Consider the following 22,626-nt stretch of genomic DNA (forward strand, 5'->3'; position numbering starts at 1 on the left):
TGTAGGAGGCACTGGAGCAGAAGATACTGCCAACATTATGTATTGATGAAAGGGGGTACTCTAAGGGTATGCACTTCCGACAACAGCACAATACCGCTGAGCACACCGAATACATACATTAATGTTTCTAATGGTAATTCAGAATATTTTTATATTCTTGCACCAGTAAGTGGTTGTTCATTTTTGATCTATAATACAGTAATTCCTTTGCTACTCCGACATACGGATATAATATACAGTAACTTTTGTTTCTAGGAACTCAGTGAATGCAGTGAGAAAGAACACAGTCCACTTCTTTTGACCTTTCGGATTTCATGTCTTTTCAGATCTTTGCTCTTGGAATTTCTTTAATATATTTTCATTGGACCAAAGTATTTTCTCTGTATATTTTGAGACCAGCTACTCCACGTACACTTTATTAAACTGGAAACGATTTAACAAGCAACATGTGAAATCAAGTATATAAAGTTCAAAGAGGGGACCCAATTTGTGGGAGGTCAGGTCTCCAATACAGAGCTATGTGTATCACTTAGTAGAGTGCACACAGGCAAACACTGTGTGTTTTAATACAGCTAAATGTAAATGTATACATCTAGGAACAAAGAACGTGGACCATACTTACATGACGGGGGACTCTCTATCCTGGGAAGCAGTGACTAAGATTTGAGGGTGATGATGGATAATCAGCAAAACATGAACCCCCAGTGCGACACACTGGCCAAAAGACCTAATGTGATCCTCAGATGCATGAACAGAATCTCAAGAAGGAGTTGAGAGGCTATTTTATCTTTGTATTTGGCACTGGTATGACTGCTCCTGGCTTACTGTGTCTAGTTCTGATGCCCACAATTCAAGAAGAATGTTGATAACTTGGAGAAGATTCAGAGAAGAGCCACAAGAATGATTAAAAGGATTAGAAAATATTCTTTACGGTGCTAGACTCAAAGAGCCCAGTTTAGTTAGCTTAACAAAGAGAAGACAAAGGGATGACTTGATTACAGTCTATAAGTACCTTCATGAGGAAGAAATATTTAACAATAGGCTCTTAAATCTAGCAGAGAAAGGCATAACATGACACATGGCTGGAAACTGAAGCTAGACAAATTCAGACTGGAAATAAGCCATGCATTTTAAACAGTGAGAGAAATTAACCATTGGAACAATTTATCAAGGGTCGGGATGGAGTCGCCATCACTGACAATTTTTAAATCAATAGCCTTAAGTTTTTTCTAAAATACAGGTTATAGGAATAATTTTTGGAATGTTCTGTGTCCTCTGCTATATAGGAGGTGAGCATAGATGATCACAGTGGTCTCTCCTGGACTTGAAATCTATGAATATATATGTAAACATATTATTTGTTTTAGGACTATAGAACAGTTCAATCTATTCATTTGACAGGTATGTGTTTTATGGACGTTTCCCTTTCAGTTCACATAATTTTTTTTTAAAGTGCCTGATCCTGTGACTGTTCCCTATGCATACCTATTACATTCAGTGGGAGATTAATTGTGCTGTATGATGACAGGAACAAATATAAATAGTTACTTATTAATGTGAGCTCCAGTGTGCTACTCAAACAATTTACAAAAGAGTTTTCTGCCCCACACATATTACTGCTTAATTTTTTTTAAGTGACATTTTCTATTCCATTCCTAGTCGATACATTGGGTATGACAACTACTTCTTAGTGACAGGAAAGTGCTAGAGAAAGTCAAGAAGAGAAGACGTGCTATGCCTTAGTCGTAACCCATTCTCATCCACAGAGGATGTCTGAAAACTATCACAACAAAGCATATTAATATATTTAAAGACCCACACTTACTATATGTGAGAATGGGTGAGAATATTCCCCCATCTTCAATATCCCATTTTGCTAAAACAGATCATAAGCTTCAATAAGGTCCCATTTACCTTGTATTCTGTTCACTTTTTAACTTTTCATTGGCTGAAGCTGGAGCAAACATCAGTGAAACAGGCAGCAGAGTCTTGCAGGAAAACTTAAAGGTGAGGATATAAAACATTCAGGGAAGCTCAAACTGAAACAATATGTAATTTCATGGGGCACTTCCTTATAGCCATCATTCTTGTTACCAATACATTGCCTATTGACTCCTTTACCAACAATTTGGTGTCTCCTAAAACAATTTGCATGCATCTTTGTTCATATCATAACAATGAAGTCATATTTTCAATTCCAAATCTCTATTTCTATAGCTAAATGACATTATGATTGAAATACAACACTGCACTTGGGGAAACATCACCACAGTTTCAATATTTTCAGATATCTCCACATGCTTTGTAAGGACCTTAAACATTTCAATACTCAGGGATATTAGTTAACTATATTAATTGATGATTCTTCTTTGTGGCATATTCACACAAAATAGGTCATTAAGTCATAGTTTATTCAAATGCTTTCCTGCTACTCAGAAGCAATCATAAAAACTAACATGAAAGCGTCCTTAAAAGTAATCAAAAGCAAAAGTGTATGGTAAACTTTACTGAGAAATACAATGATCAGCCTGACAAAATTAAGCAGCCGGATGGTGAAGTTATCACAAATTCTTTTTCTTTACAAGTTAAGCAAATACAAGAAAAGCAGGGAAAAATAGAGCATCCGTTACAGCCTGAAGTTTCATTTAAAAACACTTCCTTTTCCACATAGTATGAGTAGATTTATCATCACCTCTTTGACCTGTGAGCTATTTAATTATGTATAAACTACTTCACAGTCAATAATTTACAGGTTTTAATAGAAATATTAAGTGACTTGAAGGGTATTGCATTAGTAAGAAGCTGTCAAAAACAGGACCTTCATCTTATCAGTAGGATCTTTTAAAACAAAAAGTGTGTTTTAATTTTCTAGAAAAGCAATTATGAAAGAAGTTTTAACATATATCACAATGGAGTTACAGATTAAAACACATACAAATTCAGCATTCCAAGTGGTATTACAAATCCACCCATATTAGATAAAATGGCTATCACTGTAGTTATAGCTTGCCCTCAAAAATAATGGTAAAATACAGGTATATGGCTATGCACATCCAATACCACCTAGTCTCATTTTCAAAATTGTGTTAGGTACTGCAGACAGATTGCTATTCCATTTCCTTCACTCAGACTGCAATATGTAGTGGCATAAAGAAAAAGAGCAATTAGGATTGTGCTTATAAGTTAAGTATGGCTTTTGTAATGTTATACCACTTCCACTGGTTGTCATGTTTCCACAGCAATGAATGCTCATAGATTAGTAAAATCAATGTGTTAGGACATGAAACAGTGTTGTGGGGAATAATTCAAACCCTGCTCTTGTATATATTTTAAAGGGCGTATTTAGGTGTATACACTTAAACATTTTCATTAGGAGTTGTTAAAAAGCCTTTTCTATTCAAGACAGTTCCGTCTAGATTAATATTTTGTCTCTGGTTGCTGTGACATGGCCATTTTGGAAGTTGTGTTAGAGTGACCCACAATATCCAGAAACCATCATTTCTAATAGAAACAGCAATCACCTAGGAGACCATTCAAGTTGGCCAAATGCAGAATATCCTGATAACCTTGATGATAAATGTCAATATTCCATGCAATCTTCATCCATTTGGTAGGCAGTGCTGAGGTAGCCTCAAAACAACTGAAATGTGGGTTCACTATAGATGCGGATATGAAATGCCTAGATCTTTTGAGTCTAGCAACATTACACTGTACTTCTTGCTGGGATGGAAATACCAAGAAAATAGTGTGGCCAGAACCCAAATATGCAAAATACAAAAAAATAATTGCGTGGGAACTTTTTGAGTCTCAGAAAAGGAGTGACTTTGCTTCACTTCATACTTTGCATGAAGGCTGAAGGTAGGTTTTTTGTTTTTTTAAATTACCTAGACTTAAGAATGGTAAGAATCCATGAATTAGCATATGCATGTTTACTGTACTTATTGCATTAAATTTGAAAAAAAAAATTAAAAAGTTCAGGGGTATCTCAAAATTACTTTGAAAACCAGTCCCATCACTCTCCTTTTTCCTTACCAAAGATATCCCTAAAAAACACAACTTGAAAACCATGGTACATTCTTTTGGACATGCCATTGGTCATCTTATAAATCTATTTTTAAATATTAATAGTGAAAAATTTAATTAACCTGGCAACTGGATGACTCAGAGCTTTGACAACAGGAATGGAGGCTCCTCCAGATCTACTTTTATTGCCCGCTTGCGTGTCAGACTTCAGAAACCATTCTAATTTCCCAACAACTGAGAGTGACCTACCAACAGCGGAAAAGCCAGTCAGACTCTGATGAGCTTAAAACCAAGAGATACTAAAAGTATATGGTTGAACAGACAGAGCCCAATAATAATGTTCTACAACCAGTAACTTTATTGCTGTGAATTCTACAACTTTTACTTTTATAGACACTTTATCTAGATCTATTTTGAAATTTGGAACCACAAAGGGGAATGAAGGGAAAACCCATTTCCTTCCTTAATATATATATAATAAAATAATAAATAATAATAATAATATAATTACAAAGTTACACATTTTTCTTGTGCTGATGTAGCAGAAATTCCCAGGTTCTACCAAGCAGCCTTCCTGAATGCTATCAGTAGTACAAACTGCAACCGCTGTCTGATATCTCATCTGAAAAATATCAACAATGTCCTCTGAACACATTTCCATGCCTTATAGTATTCAAGGAGACAACTATCTTTCCACAGTATATTCCCTTGATGGGTATCCTGTATGGGATTGAGCTCTAGAAGATAAGTGAGAAAACTACTTATATCAGTACTGGGTACATATAGTACAGGAAGAGCGGGCTGATTTACTTATGAAATATTGGGTAGAGATTTTTTTTCCTCCCTTCATTGAGCTATAGATAGAAATTGTATGTGATAAATGCATATAAAGCAATTTGTTTGTGTAGAATCTAGTACTGTGATATAGCAGCACACAGAATCAAGATCAAACAGAAAAAGCTATCAAAGGAAAAACTCATTGTGTCTCATTATCACCTAATAAAGGTTCAAAGAACTCATAACACCACTGCAAACTAGGGAGAAAATCACTGAAGACATGAACAGATTAAATGATGAAGTTGTATGAGACTACATAGTAAACCATTAGGGAAGTGAACAGTTATTTAGTCCAAAGACAACTGCACAGATATTGTTGTAGGACTAATACAAGTAGGCTCAATCCCAGCAGGCACAAGTTCATTAAAGAAAAGAACCATATTTGTTTATTGCTAGAGGGGAGCACACAAACAGCAACACAAGTATCAGGAGGTGAAATGCCACATTCACTCAGAATCAGTTCCTGAACCAGAAGGAGTCAAACTTTTATGGGAAGAGCTGCATCCTCTGAAGATGACAACCTACATGGATTTTTTTTTTAATTTTTCTACTAAATCCTTGGTGACAAGAACTCATCTAAAATCAACACACTATACAGGAAGGGTATTTCCCCTGTCCTACTTAATGCTATGTCTAAAGGCAAGATATGATGTTCCGAGTCAACAAGTCATTGTTTAAACATTTTTAGCACCATATTAAACTGAATAGTAAAACACAAGTTAAAGTAAGCAAGATCAATAGAACCATAGGGGCATTTTGGTAAAATACTGAAAAGTTTATCATCCTCCCCCCATCCAAAACTGCAAAAGAAATCATATGAAAACCACTGTACTTCACAGGACACCCATTTTATTTATTGGGTTAGCCTGACTACTTATGATGAGTATGTATGAAGAAGCAAGTGAAATATCTGAGTCCAGAAATATTATGCAAGCAGTACCAATTAAATATCAAATTCTGTTAAGTATTAACATATTTGCTGTATATTTATGGTATACTATATTTGGGTGCTTGTTCATAAAAAAAACAACAAAAAAAAAACCAATTTGGTTAAAAGTAGTAAAACTATTAATAATTACAGATATTGAGAAATCATAGTTAAAATAATCCTTTTGCAGTTACACCACTATTTAAATTAGTTAAGGAATGCCAGAATCCCTCAGTTATCAGCAAAAAAGTATGAAAAACAGAAGCTTTGTGTGCATCTCAGCCATCTCTAATTACCGTGTTCTGTAGTAATATTTTTATGTAAATATAATTTCTACATGCTGTACCTATTTAAGTTTTAAAATAAATTGCTGAATTTAAATGACAAGATAGTCATAATCTGTATTTCCATCATATTTCAGGTAAAATTTATTATCATCGGATATTCACAAAATCTGAATGGTGAGGAGTAGGTGCCAGGAAAAAAAAATCAATATATTTTTCACTGATGGAATCTCAAAGGATAGTATGAAGTCTTTAAATATCTTAGCCTCATAATCATAAAACTCTTGCAATAGAAGGTCACTGTGAATCAAACAGTCGCACTTAATCAAGTAGCAAAACCCAAAAGGTGTGTGTTTGATAAAGTGATTTTGTTCACAAAAGAAATACTTAAAAAGGCAGAAGATGCACAGAAAGAGACCTTAATAGTAGATGCATAATCTTGTGCACTATGTTCTACGATGCATAAATTACCAATACAATTAACTGTTGGTAATGCATGTTTTATTGCAGAAATTTAACAAACCAACTTATAGAATTGCCTGCTTTAAAACACACTTCTACTATAACAAATTATTTATTACTTAAAGCAACCCCATCACACTAATCACCAATAAAATGGAAAAGTATGTATGTCAACCACCTGTATACATGGGAACTAAAAATATTGAGAGTATAATTTCTGTGTAACCAGATTGTAAAATCCAGCCTGACGAATACAAATGCACTTCTGTGTTTTTAGAATAGGCTTTGGCAGGCCCTGCTTAGCTCAACTATTGCTTGAATTTTACATCACCCCACAATAGGTATTTGAATTTTTTTTTTTTTTAAAAGAAGCTGTTTAATAGCAACCCATGGGCACATTATACAACGGCACAATCCAAAAAATGTCTGCCCCATGAAGATACTCAAACATACATACTCCTCCTACTGTTTCAAGCCAGTCACCATTAGCATCAAAATACTGTAGAAACATAGGCCAATACTTTAAAAGGTGGGTGGGTCTAAAGTCTGAATCCATATTTAGGCCAGATTTTCAAAGGTGCTGAACACCTGCAGCTCCTCCTATGGATAATAAGAGCTGTAGGTTCTCAGAACCTTGGGCCGGGGGTGGGGGGAGAGAAATCAGCCCACTTATTTAGGTAGCTAACTTCAAGTGCACACATTTGAAAATTCTGGCCAATCTGAATGTTTTGACCTAAATCCTTTAGTTCTGGGGAGTTTATATTATACTATTTTAATTGAGAGAGAACTTCATCTTGAATTTATGCTACTTCTGAAAACATTAACTCCTGGTACAAAGAGGTCAAATTCATTTTCAATCAAATACACAAAGAGTTGATGTTTAGCTACAAACTAGTGCATGATTGCCACTAACCTTCAGGATCAAGGAGTTTCTCAATACCCAAGTGCCGTTTGGCAGTGTTGAAGGCATGGTCTAACCGTTTTACAGCTGACTGTTGGCAGGCCACACTGTTCCAATCAAACAGATCTGGCCTAAGGGGGGGGGGGGGGAAAGAGAAGAAAAAAAGAAAAGCACAATTATCACTCAATTTTTATTTCCCTGTGACATTTAATTTAATTCTAGATTTTGATGGTTTCCGACAACAAATTTTATATAAAAATACATAAATCTCAGCAGAATACAATGATGTAAATTCAACCAAACAAGTCAGCTGATCAGTGAAGCAGTAGAGTGCAATTTAAGTGTTTCATAAACAGAGGCAGAACCACTAAGATTGAATTACAGTTTAGATATACAATCTACGGCCTTGTATGATCACTTGTAGCATTTACAATATAAATATTTTTAATACTTTGCTAGCCTTGATATTTCAAGTAAGAGGTATCCATGGAAATCTGAATTTCTTATCAGGCACACTAGAAAAGAAAGTTTAACCTGGTATACTGAAGTTTAATCACTGTGCATATAATATGGAGAAACACAACACAATTACATTATTTATGACCTGTATATATACACAATGTTCTAAAATCAAAGAGTTTAAATACAGAATTTTACTTTGGAATAAATCAGAAAGGCTATCTGCTAAAGTAAAAAGCCTGTGAGTGGGGTTGGCATACGTAATTGTGTTATTTAATAAATAAAGGGAAATTTCAATTTCAAAAAGTCTCTCCAGTTAGAATCCTTCTGAAGGCAAAGCAGTAGGCTATGTTTTAGTGAAACAAAAATCTATATCCTACTGAAATGGCCTCAGCTAAGCAGAGGCAACGGATACTAATTATTCAGTTACCTATACTCTGATGTTTTTCTGGGTAGGAAAAGGGTGATTTTCATGGTCGCTCAAAAGCGGCACTATAAATTGATAAAACTACTGAACTGTGTGTGTGAGTGAGTGTGTGTATTTAATGTGCCTGTCACTGTATATAATTGACCTGACAATTATACAAATATCAGTAAACAGAAGGCAAATGAGCTCCTAAAGAGACATCTCTCTCCCCAAATATGAGATTTCACCTTGCATACAGTACTGGTTGCTTATCCTTATAAGTTTAAGGATAAGCCTTATGAATTTGCATGATGGCAACAGTAAATTTGGGTGAAACTTGGATGATGGCATCAATGTGGTTACTGTATCAATATATTGACATGGAATTTTTTCATACGTCCACATTTGTAGTCTGAACACTTTAGATCTCTCTACTGTTGTTTTGTACAGGCTTTAATGTTAAAAGTCAATCACATTTACCCAATGCTTTCAGGAGCAGGCTCTAAGTACAAAAAAAAGTGTGGAGGCTGAGATCTCTACAGTGGCATACACTGAAGGCTGAGGGTTTTGTTGCATGGAGAGAAATTTGCAGCCTACATGCATGTGGTAATCAGTGGTACATATGGGTCAGAATTCTGTACTTCACCTTACTTGATGCTTTCTGTGTGTTTCAAAGTTTTCACCACATGAGCAACTGTATGTGTCATTTGGAGCACATTTTAACTGTTACCTAATAAAGTTTGCTTGGGTTAATTAAAAACTAAGTTTATAGGACACTGAATACAGCACTTAAACATGCACTTCCCTAATCAGGTTTCAGAGGGGTAGCTGTGATAATCTGCATCAGCAAAAACAAAAGCTTATGCCCAAATAAATTTATGGGTCTCTAAGAAAAGGAGTACTTGTGGCACCTTAGAGACTAACCAATTTATTTGAGCATGAGCTTTCGTGAGCTACAGCTCACTTCATCAGATGCATACCGTGGAAACTGCAGCAGACTTTATATATACACAGAGAATATGAAACAATACCTCCTCCCACCCCACTGTCCTGCTGGTAATAGCTTATCTAAAGTAATCTTCAGGTTAGGCCATTTCCAGCACAAATCCAGGTTTTCTCACCCTCCACCCCCCCACACAAATTCACTCTCCTGCTGGTGATAGCCCATCCAAAGTGACAACTCTTTACACAATGTGCATGATAATGAAGTTAGGCCATTTCCTGCACAAATCCAGGTTCTCTCACTCCCTCACCCCCCTCCAAAAACCCACCCCCATACACACACAAACTCACTCTCCTGCTGGTAATAGCTCATCCAAACTGACCATTCTCCAAGTTTAAATCCAAGTTAAACCAGAACATCTGGGGGGGGGGGGGGTAGGAAAAAACAAGAGGAAATAGGCTACCTTGCATAATGACTTAGCCACTCCCAGTCTCTATTTAAGCCTAAATTAATAGTATCCAATTTGCAAATGAATTCCAATTCAGCAGTTTCTCGCTGGAGTCTGGATTTGAAGTTTTTTTGTTTTAAGATAGCGACCTTCATGTCTGTGATTGCGTGACCAGAGAGACTGAAGTGTTCTCCGACTGGTTTATGAATGTTATAATTCTTGACATCTGATAGCTCACGAAAGCTCATGCTCAAATAAATTGGTTAGTCTCTAAGGTGCCACAAGTACTCCTTTTCTTTTTGCGAATACAGACTAACACGGCTGTTACTCTGAAACCTGTCATTATGCAAGGCACTGCATTTAGCCGTATGGAGTGGAAATCTATCAACTGCATGAAAAACCTTGCACAGATACAGACAGACATCATCTTCCTTTCCAAATGCAAACAGATGGACATCGTACCAAAAGGACTGAAGGTAAAAAATCCATTACAATCTACATACCACACAGACTATGCTGACAGCTTGTGCCACACGCTCTCAAAGAAACTGCGGAATCACCTGATCAACATCCTCTACAGCAAACAGGGAAAGATTAAGAATGAGCTCTCAAAAATGGATACTCTCATAAAAAACCAACCTTCCACACAAACTTCCTCGTGGCTGGATTTTACTAAAACTAGACAAGCCATTTACAACGCACACTTTGCTTCTCTACAAAAGAAAAAGGACACTAAACTTTCTAAACTACTACATGCTACAAGGGGCCACAGCAATGGTTCCCTCAACCCACCTAGCAATATTGTTAACCTATCCAACTATACTCTCAGCCCAGCAGAAGCAGCTGTTCTATCCCGGGGCCTCTCCTTCTGCCCCTCCACCCCCACGAACATGATACAGTTCTGTGGTGACCTAGAATCCTATTTTCGACGTCTCCGACTCAAGGAATATTTCCAAAATACCTCTGAACAACATACTAATCCACAGAGGTCTCCCTACCAACACTACAGAAAGAAGGATTCTAGGTGGACTCCTCCTGAAGGTCGAAACAGCAGACTGGACTTCTACATAGAGTGCTTCCGCCGACGTGCACGGGCTGAAACTGTGGAAAAGCAGCATCACTTGCCCCATAACCTCAGCCATGCGGAACGCAATGCCATCCACAGCCTCAGAAACAACTCTGACATCATAATCAAAAAGGCTGACAAAGGAGGTGCTGTTGTCATCAAGAATAGGTCGGAATATGAACAAGAGGCTGCTTGGCAGCTCTGCAACACGAGTTTCTACAAGCCATTACCCTATGATCCCACTGAGAGTTACCAAAAGCAACTACAGCATTTGCTCAAGAAACTTCCTGAAAAAGCACAAGATCAAATCCGCACAGACACACCCCTGGAACCCCGACCTGGGATATTCTATCTACTACCCAAGATCCATAAACCTGGAACTCCTGGGCGCCCCATCATTTCAGGCATTGGCACCCTGACAGCAGGATTGTCTGGCTATGTAGACTCCCTCCTCAGGCCCTACGCTACCAGCACTCCCAGCTACCTTCGAGACACCACTGACTTCCTGAGGAAACTTCAATCCATCGGTGATCTTCCTGATAACACCATCCTGGCCACTATGGATGTAGAAGCCCTCTACACCAACATTCCACACAAAGATGGACTACAAGCCGTCAGGAACACTATCCCTGATAATGTCACGGCTAACCTGGTGGCTGAACTTTGTGACTTTGTCCTTACCCATAACTATTTCACATTTGGGGACAATGTATACCTTCAGATCAGCGGCACTGCTATGGGTACCCGCATGGCCCCACAGTATGCCAACATTTTTATGGCTGATTTAGAACAACGCTTCCTCAGCTCTCGTCCCCTAAAGCCCCTACTCTACTTGCGCTATATTGATGACATCTTCATCATCTGGACCCATGGAAAAGAAGCCCTTGAGGAATTCCACCATGATTTCAACAATTTCCATCCCACCACCACCCTCAGCCTGGTCCAGTCCACACAAGAGATCCACTTCCTGGACACTACAGTGCTAATAAACAATGGTCACATAAACACCACCCTATACCGGAAACCTACTGACCGCTATTCCTACCTGCATGCCTCCAGCTTTCACCCTGACCACACCACACGATCCATCGTCTACAGCCAAGCTCTGCGATACAACCGCATTTGCTCCAACCCCTCAGACAGAGACAAACACCTACAAGATCTCTGTCAAGCTTTCTTACAACTACAATACCCACCTGCGGAAGTAAAGAAACAGATTGATAGAGCCAGAAGAGTTCCCAGAAGTTACCTACTACAGGACAGGCCTAACAAAGAAAATAACAGAACGCCACTAGCCGTCACCTTCAGCCCCCAACTAAAACCCCTCCAACGCATTATTAAGGATCTACAACCTATCCTAAAGGATGACCCAACACTCTCACAAATCTTGGGAGACAGGCCAGTCCTTGCCTACAGACAGCCCCGCAACCTGAAGCAAATACTCACCAACAACCACATACCACACAACAGAACCACTAACCCAGGAACTTATCCTTGCAACAAAGCCCGTTGCCAATTGTGCCCACATATCTATTCAGGGGACACCATCACAGGGCCTAATAACATCAGCCACACTATCAGAGGCTCGTTCACCTGCACATCCACCAATGTGATTTATGCCATCATGTGCCAGCAATGCCCCTCTGCCATGTACATTGGTCAAACTGGACAGTCTCTACGTAAAAGAATAAATGGACACAAATCAGATGTCAAGAATTATAACATTCATAAACCAGTCGGAGAACACTTCAATCTCTCTGGTCACGCAATCACAGACATGAAGGTCGCTATCTTAAAACAAAAAAACTTCAAATCCAGACTCCAGCGAGAAACTGCTGAATTGGAATTCATTTGCAAATTGGATACTATTAATTTAGGCTTAAATAGAGACTGGGAGTGGCTAAGTCATTATGCAAGGTAGCCTATTTCCTCTTGTTTTTTCCTACCCCCCCCCCCCCCCGATGTTCTGGTTTAACTTGGATTTAAACTTGGAGAATGGTCAGTTTGGATGAGCTATTACCAGCAGGAGAGTGAGTTTGTGTGTGTATGGGGGTGGGTTTTTGGAGGGGGGTGAGGGAGTGAGAGAACCTGGATTTGTGCAGGAAATGGCCTAACTTCATTATCATGCACATTGTGTAAAGAGTTGTCACTTTGGATGGGCTATCACCAGCAGGAGAGTGAATTTGTGTGGGGGGGTGGAGGGTGAGAAAACCTGGATTTGTGCTGGAAATGGCCTAACCTGAAGATTACTTTAGATAAGCTATTACCAGCAGGACAGTGGGGTGGGAGGAGGTATTGTTTCATATTCTCTGTGTATATATAAAGTCTGCTGCAGTTTCCACGGTATGCATCTGATGAAGTGAGCTGTAGCTCACGAAAGCTCATGCTCAAATAAATTGGTTAGTCTCTAAGGTGCCACAAGTACTCCTTTTCTTTTTGCGAATACAGACTAACACGGCTGTTACTCTGAAATGGGTCTCTAAGGTGCCACAAGGACTCCTCGTTGTTCTTCCTGAATCAGTTAGTTGTAGAAGAGGGATCATTCTTGAATACATACATATTTTTAGGCTAATATAGTATTGTCCCACTTTTAGCTGGGAATCATCTTGAATTCAGGATGATACCCTGGATCTTCAGTTTCATCCATCTTCTGAATGATGGGTGTCTGGAGATTTTGAATATGATGGACCCATGTAAACCAAGACACTGGCATTCTGTCTTCTGTCAGGAAGAATTGTCATAAGACACCAGGAGGATAAGAAGGCCATTGATTTTTGGATGTTTCAGAAAGACTTGTAGCACAAAATCGATCCGTTTGAACTCAAGGGTTGCAGAAAGGAGCATGTACTGGAGAATGACAGTATAGGACTCAGGCTCATCTTCTAAACTAACTGTATAGTTGGCATGTATCTACAGCTACTCTTTTTTTCTAAGGTATTGCATACCTATCAAGTAAAAGAGTACCTCTGAGTACCAAAGGGTTGGAACAAGAACTTAAAATAGGTCACTGACTGGATGATGAATCTTCACTCTCACAGTAGAACATAATGATGTAGAGAGAGAGGATCACCTTATTCTAATGTAAGGGGACCTTACAAAGAACCATCAGCTTTACACTGCAAAATGTAAATCTCATTCACAAACATGAAGTTTAAAAACAAAAATTGAAAGTAAGGTTAACCTTCAAAAGAGTTCCTCCTACTTCAACAAATATCTCAACTTTCAGCTTTTTTTCCTTTGTCAAAACAGAGTGGCCCCAGCAGCAGAATATGAATGTCAATTTCAAATGTCATCTTTTCAGTATGATGTCTTTTTTAAGACCGCTCATGGTCTATATTCAATGGCTGATGCTGCCAAACACAATCCCACAAGATTGAGGTTAAATAAAAAGGTTTAAAAAGTCTGTTATGACTTATTAAAGTCACAAAAATAAAAAACAAATAGTGGTGCCACTAACAACTATTAACTTAAGCTTAAAATACTAAGTTAAATGGAGAAGAGTTCTTACTCTCAGGAGGAGACTGGTAGATTATTTCTTCATGCTTTTTTTTTTAAAAATAATTAAAAATTCTCAACTTTGATCCACTCCCTATGTGCTGTTCAGCTGTTACCTCCTCATAAGAGCCCTTCTCGGATTATCTCAGACATGGAGGAAGTACCAGCAGCCAAGAAGCTGTCAGAGCTCACGAGCACCTCCCTCTCCACAGACTCCAGAGCAGAGACACATTGGGGGTATTAGAAGTGGTTGAATTGTGATGAGCTCCAACTATCCCCAAGCTGTGGTTTGATTCCTATGGGACCTCATGCTACCCTAATTTGCTCCAGGGCTCAAGTAGTGCACAGTAACAGGGAGCCATAATTGACTGCCTGATAGACCCATATTTGGGCATGGGAGTGTATCTGACCCAAAGGATCCAACCTGATCCAAAGTGCTGCAGCAAACAAACACTGCTCAGCCACAGTAATGATGTCTTAGGGTTAATCAAGAGCCAAAGCAGATAAAAGGACCAGAGAAATTTCAAATAGTAGAAGCCAAAACAATTACATTAACTATGAAGATTTTTGCAGTGGTAACATCTGTAGCTTCTCATGCAATAACACAAACAAGTTCTGCAAAATATTACATATACAAGGGAATCAGCTGTTAAACCATGGAATGACAATTTGTTTAGATGTTGTTCAATTACATTAGCTATGGCAGGAAGCAGAAGGTATCAAAGACGGTACAGTATTATTCACTGAAAGTGTGACAAGGTTAAGAAAACCCAGCCATTACATTAAGAGGGAAATCAAAGCCAGGGATAAGGCCAACTGCAAAAACACCCAAAGCAGCAAGGTATGAGAGGAGTAAACAAAGAAGAGATGTTCACTTCCCAGTAACTATCATTATTTTTCCCTAATGTAACTTTTTCCCAAGTCACAGTCAAACATCTCATACAAATCACTATAAATAGACATTTTCAAGATAAATGCAGAAGCTGAATGTATCTTGGACATCCAGATTTTTCTCTCTCACAGAGTATCACCCCTATTCCAGGTTTGTCAAGGAGGGCTTAAAAATTAATTCCAAATAACGAACAAATAGGAGTAAACATCACTGATGGAAACAGGGACTAAAAGAAAAAAAACAAGCAACAAGGGAGAGGGAACAGAGAAAGGTATTGGCTTTTCCACTTTTGGCCTTTTTTCTTTATGCACTGGAGACATGCTCAGGCAAATCAATAAGGTTCTTCCATACGGGCACAGATTAAAATAAAATGTTCACCAGTCAGGGCTGACTCTAGGCACCAGCAAAACAAGCAGGTGCTTGAGGCGGCACATTTCTAGGGGCAGCATCCCGGCGCCGGCCATGCCGCCCCTAGAAATGGGCCCCCGCCGCCCCAGCTCTGCCTCCGCCTGCTCCCCTGAGTGAGCCGCCGCCACTCCACTTCTCCCCCCTCCCTCCCAGGCTTGCCGCACCAAACAAGTGTTTGGCATGCGGCAAGCCTGGGAGGGAGGGAGGAGCCGAGCAGCGACCCACTTGGCGAGCTGGGGTGGGGAGCGGTTCCTCTACCCCCCCCCCCACCCTCACTGCCCTCCGCTCCACCTGTTCCCCTGAACGCGCTGCTTCTCCCTTGCCTGAGAGCAGCGGCGGGGGAACTGCAGGAAGCAATAGCGGGGAGGGGGGGGGAAATGCCACACGCCTGGGGGAAGGAGGTGGGGCTGGGGATTCGGGGTGCAGCAAAAAGCAGCGGCGGCAAAATTTTTTTTTTGCTTGGGCCGGCAAAAATCCTAGAGCCGGCCCTGTCACCAGTACAAACTGAGTCTTCCTGTTGGGTGGGCAGAAGCTACTATACACACAAGACAGTAGAACCTCAGTTATAATCTACCACACCCCTCACCTGGAACCAGGAATATACAGTCAGTTGGCAGCAGAGATCCTCCCTTCCTCCTCCCCCCCCCCCACAAAAAATCTGTTATACATAACTTCTAAAATAATATAGGGAAGTTCAAAAAAAAATTGACAAGGTAAGGAAACCGTTTCTGTGCTTCCGCACATTAAACTTTCAAAGCTGTATTAAGCCAATGTTCAGCCGTAAGCTTTTAAAAAGAAAAACCATAACATTTTTCTCAGAGTTACAAACATTTCACAGTTATGAACAACCTCCATTCCTGAGGTGTTCATAACACTGAGGTTCTACTGTGTACGTTTTTGATCTCTTATCTGAACAGCCAGGTTTTCATTGGCATTCTGACCCTGTCTGCAGCAGGAAATCTATTGCTGGCTAACTGTTTAGGCTCTTCAGGCACACTGATGCCAGGTCTCTAAGTATGGTATCATTTGGTGAGGGGAAAATTAATAGGATATCTTCAGTTCCATAGCAGTTCAAACAAATTAGGAAGTAGCAACTTAAGAAATTTGTGGGTTGCCAAAGTGACTTGTGAGAATAAAAACATGTTCACACTACTACAGTTTTTCTGTTGGCTTTACTTCAACTTTCTGTTTAGTTTCCTGAAAGCAAACCTCTCTCTCCCCAGTTCATTTCTAGTCTGCACTGTACAGCTTTTTTTAATATGTAGTACTCCTCTTCCCCTCTCTGTCCCCAAGAAGCAGAGGCAGCTGCAGTGAACTGCTTCTTTCTAAGGCACTTGCCTGGCCTGAGTTCAGGCATTTTAAGGAAGCAGATGTGCAGGAAGCTAATGAATGCCACTTGTTTTCACCGAACTTCCTGATTAAAAATAGTCCCAGGGCCAGGGTAAGTTTGGTACTAGGGATATAATATAAAAGGCAGATATTCCTTTAAAGCCATTCGGGGAAACCTGGCTGAAGGGATTTAAAAAACAAAACAAAACAAAACTCAGCTCTCCTGGAGTCTCACTGTGGAAGTGAGAGAAGATGAATTAGTAAGAGCTGAACACGAGCTCCCAATGTGATGCTGTGGCAAAGAAAAACAAATGCCATCCTGGGATGCATAAACAGGGAAATCTCAAGTAGGAGGAGAGATGGTTATTTTACCTCTGCATTTGGTGACTGCTTCTGCAGTAATGAGTCCAGTTCCAGTGCTCACAATTCAAGAAGGATGTTGATAAATTGGAGAGAGTTCAGAGAAGAGCCAGGAGAGTGATTAAAGGATTAGCAAGACAGGGTGGGTGAGGAAATACCTTTAATGGTATCAACTCTTGTTGATGAAAGAGACCAAGCTTGTGCAAACAAGAAAGGATTAGAAAACATGACTTATAGTGATAAATTCAAAGAGCTCCATCGAGTTATTTTAAAAAGAAGGTTAAAGGGTGACTTGATTACAGACTGTAAATATCGACACGGGAAATAAATTTTTAACTTTGGGCTCTTCAATCTAGCAACAAAAGATATAACATGATCCAATGGCTGGAAGATGAAGCTAGACAAATTCACTTTGGAAATAAGCATTAAAATTTATGCATGAGAGTAAACAAACATTGGAACATGTTATCAAGGTTTGTGGTGGATTCTCTACCTCTGAGAAATTTTTAAACCAAGATTGGATTATATTTTTTTCTCTAAAACATATGCTCTATGAATTTCTATGGCCTGTGTTACACAGGAAGTTAGAGCAGATGATCAGAATGGTCCCTCCTGGCCTTGGAATCTATGAAAGAGGAACTCATTACTGAGCAACCAGACTAGTCTGTAGCCTTGAACCTTAAGGGTTGAGGAAAGGGATCCTAGGACAATGACAACCATCAAAACCCTTATATTTACTGTTAACGTGTATGTCGAAGCAGATTGTGCCTCTTCAGCATGGTTGACTCCTGCTGTGTTTGATATCAACAAACCATTTTGTTCAGAGAATATCATTTTGATTTTAGCTTTCTATGCAGGAAACCTACGCTTTAGGATAACACACGCCAATGCTACACAAGGATATGTACCCTGAAAATAAACTACCAGCATATCTCTCTGTCTCTCAGGAGTCAAAGAAGAGCAACTGTGCAATAGTCTGTTAAGTGCAGACAAAGTGTCAGTAGAGAGAAGGAGATTATACACCTCGGGACCTCTACTCCAAAAAGCCTCTTTAAAATAACCAGAAAATAGGGTATGAGAAATATCTGCTGAGCACAAAGCAGGGTAACAATGCAATTTAAAAAAAAAAAAGGAGGAAAGGAAGAAATCATATGAGGGACTGGAGAGTCGGTCAGGGATGGCCACTCCACTGAGCACAGTAGCCTCTGGATGTACTATATGTGTGCATTCAGCTGCTCATAGAGCTGTCTCACTTCTTCCAACTCCAGCAAGAGGGAGTCAATATTCCTACCCACCAATCTCATTCGGTTACGTACCACACGGCTCTCTGAATCTTTTAAAAGTTCTAATTGGCAGGGAAAACATTAGATAAGCTGCATAACATGGCTGTCAGATAAGGGATAGCTTCACCAAATTCTCAAAGAGTACTAAATTTTTTAAATTATTAATAAATGTAGTTATTTTATAATCAAGCATAGCAGAAGGTGGACAAGTAGAATTTGTGCCAGGGCTGATATATTTTCATGACAATTTTGCAAGGGTACTTTAACTCCTTACTTTTTGACCTTTCCTGTTGTTGCTTCAGATACTGGGGGCAGAAGTGGTTGGTGGGTCTACGAAAGAATAAAATGTGGAAGGTCCCTAAGATATCAGACTTTTATAAACAGAATAGAGATAAGGGTATAAAGGACATTACAGAAGGATCTGTGCTAGGACTCAGAACATTGAGGAATGGATAACTATCCAGCCACTAAAATAAACCCCTGAACCTCTCATGCAAGGATCTCAATGGAGTTTTACAAATAATATTGCTAGGCTAAATTATCTGTTTGAGATAAGTTGACACATTCAACAGGTAAGTGAAATGAGGCACAGAGAAAGGCATCAAATGCTGTGGTAATGGGTGAAGCATAAGGCCTCAAAACAACAGACTGAATAGGCATGACTAGCTTGAAATGATACGGCACGTTAGTGGCACTGCAGAAGCAAGAATAGAACTCAGGAGTCCTCCCCAATCTTCTGCTGTAACCAGTGAAGCACATTTTCACTTCCTTTGTATTTAGAGAAATAAACTAACAAAGTATATGGACACAACTGTTGCCCAATGATCATGTAACAGAAAGTGGGGCTCAGCCTGAAAAATGCTGAAAGTATAAATCAATAATGCACTCATTATTACACAGCAAGTGTATACTGTGTAATGTATACTTACGTATATTTTAAAAATTATGTCTAATCATTTCAAACTGATTTGCCAGATCTACTGGGAGTCACCAAAAATAACTTTTCAAAAAATATTATAATTGAAATTACAGTAAAATGGTATTTCTAAAACCTTTCTGCATACTGTATGTGATGTTTTCTGATGTGTAGAATGCTAAATCTATTTGTTGAATTACAATTTAAAAATATGAAAACTCAGCTGAACATCTCCACTCTGGTGGAATACAAAACAAGATCCTGTAGTATGTTTTAGAAAATATTTCTTCAGAACAAGAAAAAAAGGATGATGCTTTTAAAGGGAAAAAATATTGGTAGAAATAGAATAGGCTGCTTTGCATGTGCTATAGAACTAAGCAGACAGTAAAATGTTCTTAACGGATTACTATTGTATTCAGAAAACCATTCTTAATACTGTTCCATAAAAATAATATTATGAGGTGCAAGTGAAAGAAGACGGAGTTTTAAAATGTGGCACTTCAGAAACAATATGTATGCCTAATTCCCATTAATGTCAATGGGAATTTATATGAAAGTTTGTAGTAAAAATTCCAAAGGTTAAAGTTTCTGAACTATGTTGGGTATTACGGGATGTCTTCTTTTTCTTTGCTTGTTGTTTCTCCACTTTTGTGCAAAGGATAGGATTGGAGCAGTACAAGTGGTTTGCCAAAAAAAGAAAAAAAAAAACTAGACCCACATTGGTCACTCTGTTTAAGTTAATCACCAAGCTATGTTTCCATCATTCACTCAGCCTCTCTCCTTATCACCTCTAATTCACGTCCAAGGAACAGGCATCAAAGGGCATTTTCACGTGATGATTGTTCATTCACATTAATATAAGGAAAATCACAGCAGGTTCATGGTTTGCTGAATGGTTAGTACTTGATTTTCAGCAAAGTGGAGTACTCAAAATTCCAGTCAATTGGAGCTGTGGGTACTCAGCAGTTTTCAGGCAGGAAAAGCTTGTGCGCATATGTATGCACAGGGCCCTACCAAATTCATGGCCATGAAAAACATGTCACACACTGTGAAAACTGGTCTTCGGTGTACTCTTACCCTATACTATACAGACTTCACAGGGGAGACGCGCATTTCTCAAACGGGGGGTCCCGACCCAAAAGGGGGTTGCAGCAGCATTGCAAGGTTATTTTGGAGCATTGTGATATTGCCACCCTTACTTCTGCACTGCCTTCAGAGCTGGGTGTCAGGACAGTGGTGGCTGCTGGCCAAGGGCTCCGCTCTGAAGGCAACAGCACAGAAGTAAGGGTAGCAATACTATACCAGGCCATCTTTACTTCTGCGCCATTTCTGCTGGCAGCGGCACTGCCTTCCGAGCTGGGCTCCTGGCCAGCAGCTGTTGCTCTCTGGCCGCCTAGCTCTGGAGGCAGCACCACCACCAGCAGCACACAGAAGTAAGGGTGGCAATACCACAACTGCCCTAACATAACCTTGTGACCCCCCCCCTCACACACACACACACACACACACACACACACTGTCCCCTCGTGTGTCAGGATCCCTACAAGTACAAGACTGAAGCTTCAGATTTAAATATCTGAATTAATGAAATTTAGGATTTTAAAAATCCTATGACCGTGAAATTGACCAAAATGCACCGTGAATTTGGTGGGGCCTTATGTATGAAGAATCCATGCCTGAATATGCAATCAGTCAGTACAGTCAATGGTGCAGCTTGAACCAAAGACAACCTTCTACCGGAAAAAGCAGGAGCCCCTATCACTTGAAGTGAAAAATGGCATGTTTAACTGCCAGATTGCAGCAGACTGCATAATCTCTGGAATCAGGCACTACGAAGATATGATTGCATGCTTACACATTAGGTAATTTTCCACATGAATGGATTCAGCATATGCAGTATGTGCTTCCACTGAACATTATTCCCTATACAGAAGAGAACATTCACTTTTTTGAACATCTGGGCCACAGATGCTTGTTTACTAATGGGCTCTGAAAGAGAAACAGAGAAGGGGATAGGTCCAGTGGAGAAGTAGGGAGAGAAAGGGAAAGGAAAAGCCAGGAGAGAGGGGATGGGAAAAGAGAGGGGTGGCAGAGAGCACGTTAGGGAGAGAAAGAATGGGATAAACCAGTGGTGGAGAAGAAAAAAAACCCAGGATGGGCCTGATGGGGTGAGAGAGAGAGAGAGAGAAATGGAATAAGGCATTAGGGAGAAAGACAATGGGATGGGGAATATTGAATAAGATGCAGGGATGGGAGAAGGTGAATGAGACAAATGAAGGGTCAAATGGGAATGGAGAGTGAATGACAATAGCTGGACCGAATTTCAGGGAAGAGATCAGAAATGGAAGAGAATGGACACAAGTCCATGTGTATGGGGAGAATGAAGAGGCTACACTCACAAGTGTTATACTCTGTAAACCTGTTATTCCACACACAGAATGTACAAAAATAATAGAGGGAACAATGGTCAAGATCCAACATCCCTCTGACAGCTCATCTGCACCTAGAGCAAACTGCAGTGCTGATAGACCACCCTAAGAATGTTTTTCTTTTGACAGTTGCTACATTGGTCCTTCAGAATATTGAATGAGGGTGGTTGTGAGTGTGTCAGGGGATTGACTGTGTGCTCTGTATCAGCAGTATCGCCCAATGGAGATGCTCCAAGTCCAGGGCATAACACCAAGGGTCAATTATGGTTTGGGGTAGCATCACTCACTCCAGGAGTCTAAAGGCCACTTTGCCTAGCAGGAATTGCTCCAGGTTGTGTCGATCACTGGTTTTGGGGTAAGGGTGAGGAATCCCAGGTTCCAACCCAGGGCTCTTTGAAGCAGTGGACCTTTTACAGGGCCAGGGGCATGATACCCCTAAACACACTCCCTGGGTCACTTCTTACCCTTGTTCCAGTGCCTTTGGCACCATCTTGGGCTGGAATTGTGATCCTGCCTGTGTTTCCTGCTGATCTGTCCCTAAAGTCTCCTCCTCTGGCAATGGCAAGTAAGTCATCATGCGGTCGACAGGCTTCCAGTTGTTTGGCTATAAGGCTGCTAGTGGTTTCTCAGTGGAAGGCTGCTGCACCTGACTGCTCTCTTCCATGGTCAGCTCAGACTAAGCTGAGTCACTCCCTTTTAAATGCTCCCTCCACTGGGAGCATGCCCAGCAGAGGCAATAGTCAAAATCTAATGGCCC

The 22,626-nt window shown here is 39.8% G+C and overlaps 1 protein-coding gene across 1 annotated transcript in view; it reads right to left on the minus strand.

The window, feature by feature from the left end:
- DMD (dystrophin) overlaps window positions 1-22,626 on the minus strand; it is a 1,498,644-nt gene that overhangs the window by 1,467,663 nt on the left and 8,355 nt on the right. The window contains exon 2 of the mRNA XM_077807212.1: window positions 7,448-7,566. Within this exon, the coding sequence (XP_077663338.1) occupies window positions 7,448-7,566 (119 nt within the window). The remainder of the gene's footprint in view (window positions 1-7,447; window positions 7,567-22,626) is intronic.

The sequence above is a fragment of the Eretmochelys imbricata genome, chromosome 1, assembly GCF_965152235.1.
Source record: "Eretmochelys imbricata isolate rEreImb1 chromosome 1, rEreImb1.hap1, whole genome shotgun sequence".
In the NCBI taxonomy this organism is placed as follows: Eukaryota; Metazoa; Chordata; order Testudines; family Cheloniidae; genus Eretmochelys; species Eretmochelys imbricata.